This window comes from Benincasa hispida, chromosome 11 (assembly GCF_027475165.1).
Source record: "Benincasa hispida cultivar pf3 chromosome 11, pf3_genome.v1.1, whole genome shotgun sequence".
In the NCBI taxonomy this organism is placed as follows: domain Eukaryota; kingdom Viridiplantae; phylum Streptophyta; class Magnoliopsida; order Cucurbitales; family Cucurbitaceae; genus Benincasa; species Benincasa hispida.
Window position 1 is genome coordinate 83,366,433 of NC_143488.1, and position 11,771 is coordinate 83,378,203.

General features: G+C 26.8%; 1 protein-coding gene across 3 annotated transcripts; it reads left to right on the forward strand.

Moving 5' to 3' along the window:
• The first annotated feature begins 1,562 nt into the window (after positions 1-1,562).
• LOC120090301 (cyanogenic beta-glucosidase-like) lies at positions 1,563-10,240 on the forward strand. Of its 3 annotated transcripts, none has more exons than XM_039047875.2 (8): positions 1,563-1,693; positions 1,810-1,868; positions 1,950-2,019; positions 2,116-2,174; positions 8,557-8,632; positions 8,754-8,831; positions 8,911-8,998; positions 9,690-10,240. In XM_039047875.2, the coding sequence occupies exons 1-8, from the start codon at positions 1,684-1,686 to the stop codon at positions 10,030-10,032; spliced, it is 783 nt and encodes a 260-aa protein (XP_038903803.1). In that variant the 5' UTR covers positions 1,563-1,683; the 3' UTR covers positions 10,033-10,240. The 3 variants fall into 3 exon arrangements, with proteins under 3 accessions (XP_038903803.1, XP_038903805.1, XP_090163574.1); XM_039047877.2 differs by having other exon boundaries at positions 1,565-1,693; positions 1,807-1,868; XM_090307448.1 differs by having other exon boundaries at positions 1,565-1,693; positions 1,807-1,868; positions 9,704-9,890.
• Positions 10,241-11,771: the final 1,531 nt, after the last annotated feature.

Consider the following 11,771-nt stretch of genomic DNA (forward strand, 5'->3'; position numbering starts at 1 on the left):
CTTTAAATAAGGTTGGTGAATTTTGACTTTCTAATTTGATTAATGTTAAACAAAAGTAGTGTATTTTAATTTAAACTTTTGTATATATTCGAATTTTAAACTTATGAAAATGTCAATTAAGTCAATAAATTCAAAGTATGAGAATTAAAGTGAACAGGAGATGGTGAAAGTAAAGTGGTATTCGTCAAAAGGAAAAATATACCCAAAAAGAAAGTCAAGTTGCTGATGTCAACATTTTACCTATGGAATAAAACAAGCATTTTAATATGGAAATGATATTCCATATATATATATATTGAAAAGGAATGATATTCCATATTCGATACGAATGTTGCTATCAAGTCGTACAAAAATGAAAGATCAATTTGGTTGATCAAGAACCAATTCATTGCACTTTTCAAAGATAATCTTAATAAAATGTCTACATTCATTCATTTATGACAATTTAGAAGTTAAAATTAAAGTCATTATAAATTTCTTACGATACTTTTCTAACGAATCTAAAGTTCAAGTTTTAAATTAAGATAATTATTAGTTTACGATTTTAATGGATACAACGTCTAAGCATAGAAATTGATATTTTTCTTTATTTACACGATATCTCCTATACCAAACGTATGACATCTTTATATTGAAGTTATGTTGTTAGTTATATATATATAAACAAAACAAAACAAAACTTTGTTAGTTGTAACGAAAGAAACAATTACTTTAAATCTAAACTAAAAGTAACATTGATAATCAAATGATTTAATTTAATTACTAATTTAAAATTATTAAATAAGCATAAATTAGGACCATTTTTAAATATAGAAAAATAAAATAAAATATTTATAAAATATAGCAAAATTTTAAAACTATCGATGATCGACGTTGATAGACACTGATAGACTTCAATTAGTGTCTATTAGTGATATTGTTAGACACTGATAGAAATCTATCCGTATTTATCATCGTCTATCATTAGTAATTCTAAAATTTTGTTATATCTTGTAAATATTTTCAATAGTTTTACCATTTAAAATAATTTTCTATAAATTAATTAGAATATTAATAATTAATAATATAATTTTATATTAAATAATTGATAACACAAAAGTTTAACTTTAAATATATCCGTTTAAATTTATTAAATCTAAATAATATATTGATATTTAATAATTAATTAAAAGTAATTCAAGATTAATTAATTACTTAATTAGATTGCATTTTTTTAATTCTATCTCTTAAACAAAAAATTCTAGTCAATGAAAAAAATATATTTTTGGTGTCTAATTTTTTTAGTCTTCATTTGATTTTTGTGTTATTTAAAATTTTACCCTTGAAATATGAGTTTTGTTTTAATTTGATGTTTAAATTTGAAGATTTACACTTTTTTCCTCGATTTTTAACCTAAATACTCACTTTCAGTCTTAATTGTTAATTTAAAATAATTAAAATAATTATAATTAATTAAGCTTCACTATTTTTTCATCATTATTAAAAATACTTTCAAATTTTCATTGCATAATATATTACTTTTAATTGATAGATGAACACTAAAGATTGAAAATGAATATTTAGTAAAAAATCGAAATTAGCTCTAATGCAAGCTACCTATTTAACCTCTCGTCTCTTTAAATAGAAAAAGAGATAAAAAGGTTAGTGTTCCATAAAAGTTGCTTCTCCTAACATTGCTGATCTATGGATTCAGGTTATATAACTTCTCTCGATTGAATTTTTTTTTTTAATTTTTTTTGATAATGTATATAAATTTCAAATTTTTACTAATTTCTTTGAGTGAATGTATTCTTCCATTTTATTTAGTAGTGAAGAGAAGCTGTTTTCCTGGAGATTTTGTATTTGGCACAGCATCTTCTGCTTACCAGGTGAAAAGAAAGTTGTATTGTTTCTATTTTATAAAAAAATGAGGTTTGATTTTGTATGATGATTATGGTCATTTTATTTAGACTGAAGGTGGTGCTTTTGAGGATGGGAAAGGACCAAGTATTTGGGATACCTTCACTCACACACACCCAGGTTTCTCTCTTCATCACTTGACTCTTAAATTCAAATCATTATTATCATTCATTATATATAACCTAACCGAGTGTCATTATATTTGTGTCATTGTAGAGAAAATTAAAGATGGCCACGATGGAGATGTAGCTGCTGATTCATACCATCGTTACAAGGTATGTAAAATTAATACCTAACAATAATAAGTGGTAGGGTTTTTGAAACAAAAAAAAATTACGCTTTTAATCTTTGATGTTTGGAGTAGGTTATATTTGGGTCTTTGACTTGTCGAATTCAACAAATTTACCCAAATATTTGTATAGCATTTTTCTTTTACTTGTCAGCTAAGTTATTACGTACTTTGAGGGACTAAAAATACTACTTCAAGATTCAAATGCAACCAAAATTAAGCTTTAAGGACTAAAAATACTTTTTTTTTTTTAAAGAAAAACTAAAAATAAAGTAAGGAATATAATGTTGTTGGATAGATGAGATAAGTAATGTTGTTTAAAAAAAAAAAAAAAAAATTGGAAAAAACGGGTTGATTTGAAAAAAAAAAAAAAAAGAAAAGAAACCCATGTTTTTTATTATTATTATTTCTTGTATTGTTCCGTTAACATTTTTTTTTTTTTTTGGTAGTATTGAGATTGTGAAGGTTATTTTTTATGGGAAAAAATATATATATATATTTATGGTCTCTAAATTTTGGGTTTAATTTTTATTTAATTTTAAGTTTTAAAATGTTATATTTTTAATCCTAATTGGGTCTATTTGGATTGGCTCGAAGAAAAAAATGTTTTTCGAAAAATTCATTTTTATTTAAACTCTTTTGATAAAATACATTTCAAAAGCTATTTTGAATGGTTATCAAACACTTCAATTTTTTTCAAAATGACTTGTTTTCAAAATTAGATATTTGAAAAGTTAAACCAATCACACCCTTAATCTCTAAATTTAATTTGATCTCTAAGTTTTAAGATTTACGTGTTTAAATTTAATTTTTTTTCCCATTTATCCAGGATTCCATTAACACTTTTTATACCTACTTTTCCTTTCAAACTACTTCTTCGTAGTAGTATTGAGATTGTCGTTATTTTTATAAGAAAAATACATTTTTATTTCAAAATGTTACCTTTTTAGTCATTCATTATTTAGTTTCGTTTGAATTTAGTTACTAGATTTTATAATGTTACAATTTTATCCTTGAGATATGAACTTTATTTTAATTTAAGTCTCTAAATTTTAAGATTTATACGTTTAATCTTGATTTTTTACGTTTAATTTTAATTTGATCTCTAGATTTAAGATTTACAATAATTTTAGTCCTCGGCGTTAACCTGGGCTTCAATATGAATTAAAAACTAAAAGAATAAATAGGTTAAAAAATAAATAGGTGATTGTGTCTCTTAAAGAATAAATAGTTTCCGTTTGTTCAAAACTAAAAGAATAAATGTTTATAATAAATGGCTAATGCATAACAAAAGGTTTTCAAAAAGGTTAACAATAATTAGCAACGAGGATTCAATTTAAGATTTTAAAAATACAATGACTATTTGACAAAAAAACAAAAAGTTTAAAACTAAAAGAATGAATGTTTATAATAAAATGCTAATGCATAACAAAAAGTTTTTTAAAAAACAATAATTAGGATCGAGACCAAATTTAAAACTTTTTTAAAGCACAAAAACTAAATTTGACAATTTGAGTTTGATAGAATATATTTTTTAACCTATTTATTCTCTTAATTTTTACTTCAACAAATGTGAAAAACCCAAGTTAATGTCATTAACTAAAATTATTTTAAATTAATTAAATGATATTTATGACCAAGATTGAAAATGAATATTTAGTGAAAAATTAAGATTAAACGTGTAAATTTTGAAATCTAGAGATCAGATTAAATTTAAATGTGTAAATTTTGAAACTCAGAGACTAAATTAAACCTAGAGACCTAATAATATAACATTTTGAAACTTAGTAAAATTAAGGTTGTCTACCATATAGTATAGCAATGTTACTTACAATGCTTCAACTATTGCAAAGACAAACAGAAACACAAACAGATAAACTTTAAGGGATCGTTTGTTTCGCGCGCATCTTAAATTCCCATGGAGTGGGCATCTAGATTACCTTGTTTGTTTTGTCATAACGTGAGATGCCCTGACATCTAAAAATTCTCGGGCTGATAGATCCATGAGTGATCAACTGCGGAAGTAGGGATCATTCCCAATTTTTAAAATCACATAATTAAAATACAAAGAACATAAATTATGCGTTATAAATAGAATTTTACAGCATGCTTTTTAGAGGAGGAAGAAGGGTTAGAAATTAAATATCTTGAAGCTAAAATCTTCACGAAATCCCTTTTAATTGATCATGAACTCTCCAATTCTCCTCAAATCAGAAACAACAATCTAAGATGGCCACCACCAAAAGATAATCCTCTATATTCTCCTTTGGGTAGAGAATGAAATAGAAGTGTGGGCTCTATTGGTTTTTGGGAGAGGGAGAGAATTTTGATAGAGAAAAATATCTTTGGGAGAATTACGTTGGGAAATAAAAAATCATACAGACTATCTGTGTTCTCTCGTGAAGAAGATAGATGAATACATAAGAAAAAAAAAAAAAAAAACAAACAAACTCCCAGACTTTTCCACGATTTGGAGTGATTGAGAGAATTAATGAAATATATATATGATAACTACCTTATCACATAGTATATATTAAACTACATGTATATATGATAATTACCTTATCATATAGTATATATCAAACTATATGTTATATCAAATATAATACATAACTTATAGATTTTATATTGTATCACATTTATATTAAATTTAATTATATGAATCTAATCCATATAATTAGTATTTGAATCATATTCAACTCTCAAAATAAACTTTGTATTGTAATGGAACAAATACATTATATTAATTAATCGCGAATAATTAATTTAAATAATTATATCATGTATAATTAATTCCCTCAGTTAATTTGAACAATTCAAATTAATCCAAAATTAATTTTCAATAATTCCTGTTGAGCTACAGAGGGAACCTTATAACATATAGATTGAAGCTCCAATGATACTTTAATAATTAATTAAACATTTTTTAATTAAATTACTTAACATCCATTAATTACTGGTCACTCCATTAAAGACTGACAGCTGTACTCTTCGCACTACAGATATATTTTTGTATTCATTGGATATAACTAGTCAACAGTACGATGACCATTCACAAATTGCTTGTAAGTACAGTTTGGTCAAAATATCGTAAGTACAGTTAGGTCAAAATTACCGTTTTGTCCCTATAGTTACATATAACTTCTTAAGTACCACTAATCCTTTTAGTGAACAATAAGTCATAGTTCAACTATGACCAAACTCTTTTCGGGCCAAGAGAGGGTGTGACACCACATTGTTCAAGCCTTGGAACCAGCTCTTAAGAGAATCACTTTATCTATTTACCCCGACATTAAGGAATGAGTGAAGTTCGTCTTGTGTAGCTGTGTTCCTGACTTTCTAATTAGACGAATTTCCAAAATGGTAGGCATATTGAGTCAGCGATCTAACCACTTCCACCCATGTAAATCAAATGACCGCCTTCATAGGCAAAAATTCACAACTCATTCAAAATTCAGGTCATGTCACCTATGGTCATCCTAGCACTACAAGAAATAATGGTTACGATAGCTAATGAAAAAGGTTGTAAAAGATCTTTTATAGCTTTTTTATAGTCTTTTCCGAAGGTCCTGACAACCCATGTTATTAAAAGTCTTGACTTTTTATAGCCCTTTTGTAGAGCTATAATGGATGCTATGGTAGAGTATGAAGATATGACATTTATACATGGCTATGAAAACATTCAATAGCGTTAGTCATAAAGTTATCTTTAACATATAATAGCTTGCACTTAATGCTAACTTTAATATATCATAGCCTTTTCTTAATATTTTTTTGACATATGATAACCTTTTTTTAAGGCTATTATATCATTTTTTTTTTTTTTTTTGCAAAGGAAGGCTATTATATCATATATATAGCTTAGTCTTATGTTATCCAAACAATATCGAACTTATGCCCATTTACATTACAAGCATTTGTGTTTAGCTAAATAGACACATGATATACATCATAACATATGAATTAAATATAATGATTTCCTTTAATTATTGAAATTTATTAATCAATTTACATTAGAAACGAAAAGAAAATCCAATAATACAAGAAATACATCAAATATAATTTACAATTATACAACCATCATAAAATATAAATTTCATCAAGTATTGATGATTATAACATTATGAAATTGAGCTTCCATCTTTCAACATTTTACAATTAAAGATATCATTTTATCCACCACATGCAAAAATAATTAACATCAATTTGGAACAAACCATTTAATGGAAACCTATTTAATAGCACAAGTCATTTCCATTCTGATCAAGACAAAGAGTAAACAGTGTTTTTGGTTTACTAACATTTTCGTGAAAAGAATGATTGATAATTGACGTGGCACATTGAAAACCTCTTATCATTACAGCTGCAATCCACCATCAGAGTTGATGTTCTTGGTAGGCCTAAGTGGTTTTATCCTAAAGTCCAATAAGATGGTTATTATAATCTTAAGTTATTAAAGTTATGTTAAAATAATTTATATTTTGTGTATGGATTATTTTAGTTTGGATTATAATAATATGTGTTTGAAATATAAATTATTTTAGTTTAACAAAGAAATAGTAAATAATAATGCAAAGATAAAAAAATGATGTATGTAAAATAATAAAAACTGTAGTAAATAGTAAATAATGTAGCAAATGGAAACTTTGAAATAGTATAAACTGCAACAAATTAGGGAATATAAAATAGTATTTACTATAGCAAAAGGTGATTATTATAGTTTTCGGATAGTTCTTGTCCCAAACATACCCTCGGTGTTCTCCTAAGTGTGCAGAGACTCCCTCTCAACTACAATCTTTTCACATTTAAATAAAAACCACTTCAATTGATGAACTTAGGCTCCCCTAACTTTGAGAATCCCTTCTTAAGCAATGATACCTTACATTCCCCCTAAGATCGAGAGCATACAGCCTCAAGATCTACAAAAACTTTTGAATAACGATCTCGAAGAAGGACACACAACCACATCATTCGAGCATCACACAAATCCAAAGATCTTAAATCTAAATACTCACAACAATAATCTTAGCGAGAAAACCACTTTCTCTTAAATAAGGATGCCGGAAAAAGGAAAATAGCCCAATTCAAAATCTGTAGAGCTTAAAAAAGGAAAATGTCCAAGAGAAATAAAATCGCAGGATTTTCCAGATAAGAAAAATAGTAATATGTAGAATCAACATTTTGAGAGATATTTTGTAGGACATTTCCAAAGATATCAAGAAAAACATCTGTAACAACTAGAGCGAAACATCCTTAAACAAATATTACCAATTTCAAATATTTAATAGCTAAGATCAAAATAAAAATTGAGCCCAATATTTTGGGACAAAAATGTATTTTTTTTCGTACAAAATAACGTTGATAATCTCAATACTACCAAAAGTAGTTTGAAAGGAAAATGGGTAAAAAAAAAATGTTAAAACGGAACAATATAAGAAATTAAAAAAAAAAAAAAAGAAAAAAGAAAAAGAAAAAGAAAAATAGAAGTTCTGGTCCGTTAGCAGAAAAATTTAAAAATAAAAAATAAAAAGGTGAAGATACGCACTCTATAAAAGAAGAAAAAAAAAACAAAATTTTCCTAATATATATATTTCAAATCAACCCGTTTCTTCCCATTTTTTTTAAACAGCATTATTTATCTCATTTATCCAATGTTAACTGACCTCATACTTCTCAATGTCAAATTTACATAAAACTAGATGATTTTTTTTCATCCTTTTAGATGTACTAATTAACTGGGGTGTTTAAAAACTTCGAAGATCCGATCAACCAATTCAATTCTATTTGGATTAGTTGGATTCAAATAAATGACATTTTTATGGATTTAGTTGGTATTTATGTGTCCACTTAAAATGATTCAAACCAATTCAAATTGATTATTAATTTTTAAAAGTATACATTTTTTAACTTGTGATTCAATTATACATACAGTACCTAAACTTACTAATGCCATGTTAAGAGACATATATTGGACAAATAAAAAGAATGAGCTCAAATTTCTACTTCACAACTCGAGTTAATTTGACTTTTCCTTGGAACAAAACAGAGAGAAATTTACCTCACACGTTAAGTCCACAATTTACTTCAACTTTTTACCACAAATTTATTTTGTAGATCTAGTTTTTTATTAGCTTCACGTACACGTATGTTTAAAATAGGAAAAACTGTTTAAATGATAAAATTGTTGAAAATATTTTCAAACATTCTATCCATGTTTATCAATGATAGATGTTAGTAATTTATCAGTGTCTATTATTAACAGTGACATTTTTATTGTATTGTAAATATTTTGATACATTTTTCTATATTTGAAAACAATCCTTCAAAATAGAGTGTAAATATTGATCAAATTCTTGGTAATATTGCAGAAAGATGTGGCGATTATGAAACAAATGGGTTTTAATGCTTACAGATTCTCAATCGCTTGGTCGAGAATTTTGCCAAGTAAGGAGTTACGTTGCTATGAAATAAAGATAGTATAGTCAATTAAATTAATAAAACATTTCATTTGATATATCAATATTGTTAGAATATACTTTATTAACTAATTGACTATTATTTACAGAGGGAAAGCTTAGTGGGGGTGTGAACGAGAAAGGAATCGAGTACTATAACAATGTGATCAATGAAGTTATTGAAAATGGTAGATGTTATTTCAATAATTTGATTGTCTAGTGTTAGCTATTTTATTGTTGAATAACTATATAATATAATGTGTTTAGGTATCCAACCCTTTGTCACACTTTTCCATTGGGATCTTCCCCAATCTTTACAAGATGAATATCACGGCTTCATGAGTTATCAAATTATGTAAGTCAAATTTTTATGATTCTCGTAATCGAAAAAAACGGTTTAAAATAAATTATTTTGAGTAGTTGTCAAATGCTTCAATTATTTAGAAGATGACTTATTTTCAAAATCAAACACTTTCATAATTAAACCAAACATAGGTGGACTCAAATGATTAAAGTTTATATTAAAAGATATTCAACAATGATTCATAATAAAGCAATGCATTACAAAAAAATTAGGCCAAATTTGATTGATATTCGATTTTTTTTTTTTTTTTTTGAAAATTGTGCTTGTTTGATCTCTTCGTTTCTTTATTATGATTTTTGTTTTCTTAAACAAACATTATATCACCATTCAATGCATAAATTAAAATAATACCCATAAATTATCATTAAAGGCCATGAATCTCCACAAAATCTTCATTATGCATCGTTATATCATATACTTTCAACATAAGATTTTATGACTTTGTTTTTTGTTTCACTCAAAATTAAAGGATTCACACTATTACAGATAGTTGTTCTCACTTATATTTTTATGATGTTCACTTTTCATAGTCAATGTGAGACTTTAGTTGCACTCCAAAAATTATTAACAAGCAACCATATTTAAAAAAAAATCATTGATGTAAAATTAAAAGACTACAATTTTTAACTAAAATATAATGTTCAGAAGAGATTTATATAATTGTAAAATTTTTAATTTGTAGAAATGATTTTCAAGATTATGCGGAGCTCTGCTTCAAGGAATTCGGAGATAGAGTGAAGCATTGGATAACCCTAAATGAATCATACGTATTCATCAATAGGAGTACTGTGAAAGACGAATATGCACCATGCAATCATTGTTCCCAATATTCATTTGATTCACTTAGAGGAGACTCTGGGACTGAACCATACATTATTGCGCATAACCAACTTCTTGCTCATACAACTAGCATCGAGATCTACAAGAAAAAATATCAAGTTTTATTTCTATCTGGAACAAAATATATATATATATATAGTCTTTGGTCCATAAAATTTGAATTTGATGTTTATTTAAACAAATAAACAATTTATATTACTATGCCAAAGCAAACAAAGTACAATCAACAATTTAAGCACCACCATACATAATCTCAAGTGGATGTAGAGACCATATAAAGTTATTTTTCAAGTCTCACATCTAAATAGTCCATTTTAAAATCTTAGAGACTAAATTGACATCAAACTTAAATTTTAACACTCGAGAGTTTTTTTTCCCTTCCAATAAGAATTATTTCTGGCTTGTTTTTGGACAATTTTTTTTCAATAACTTTTCATCTTTTCTAAAAAAAAAATTAAAATTTGAAACCAATTTTCGAAAATTAAAAAAAAAAAAGTTTCTATTTTTTTTTTCCAGAATTCAAAACTTAGCATTAAGTTTGAAAACTTCCCTAAAATGTAAAATAAAAAGTCAAAAGAACTTATAATGTTTTATAAACTTATAGATTTTCAAAAATAAAAAATAAAAAATGAAGGTCTCGTAATTTAAAAACCATTTAATTTTTAGTTTTTAAAAATTAAGAGTAAATATACTTAATTTTTAAAAATTAAAATAAAAAATAAAATTATTATCAAACGAGTCTAAATAGTAGTCAAACAAGACCTTAATGTGTGATTTTCAGGCACAACAAAAGGGTGTAATTGGAATCACATTGAACAATTGGTGTAGAGTCCAACTAATAAACCATGTCCCTCTTGGCCATGAGAGGGTGGGCCGCTTTGTTCAAGATTGAAAATTAGTACTTAAGGGACCAACCTATCTGCTAACCCTAAAACAGGTAGAAGTGAATTCCATCTTGCAAAACTTTGTCCCTAACTATTTATCTGGTCTTATCCCCAAAATGTGAGACTTGTTAAGCAGTGTTGTTGAACTACTCTCACCCATGCAGATCAAATGATAATCCCAAATAAACAGGAGTTCATAGTTAACTCAGGATTAAGATCGAGTTACCCTAGGTCATAGAATTAAAATAGTCAGTTTTAATAGTAAACGGTCATTATAAAGAAAAAGTAACTATTTGATGGTTCGATCTTATGCAAAACTCTTTTGCATAGGATGCCCCTACTTGCATGTCTTCACACGAACGATTTTGGGATCACGTCGTTTGTATCATTATACAAAGTAGGTCGCATCCATAGTGTCCATAGGACGAGGTACCCAATCTCATCCATATACTTATAGATCTTTTTGGCTATATAATATAACTTGATCCTCTTTTATGTCTCTACATAAAGTTACCGTATTTATACTTTTAGGTTGTATGTCCTAAAACTCATAGTTTTGTAAATAGTAAACATATATGAAGTTTATTCAGACAAGTGTTGTTGATTGTTCAATAACTCTAAATCCAATAAACTACGAACCTTTGGCTATTGTCATGAATACTTGGACTTTATGTGGAGAGATAAACTTGTTCAAGTTTGAGTAAAATAGCCTAAATCATCTATAGTACTTGGATTAGGTTGGGTACCTATTTCTGGTGATACTATTGAATACATCCCATTTTATGATTGTTACAAATGTTGTAAAGTGTCATAAACGATGTGATCAGTTCGTTCATGTAAAGACATGTGAGTGGGAGTGTTCTACACGATGAAATTGTGTAAGAGTATATCAGCATGCAGCGGAAGCAACACGGATCAATAAGCATTCTAATTCATCAAGTTTGACTATAAATAAAGCATGCTCATACAATAATAAGAGGGTTTCAAAACATACCTTTGTAGAACCTTTTTAACCTCGAATTCAACTGCAAATCTTCTTC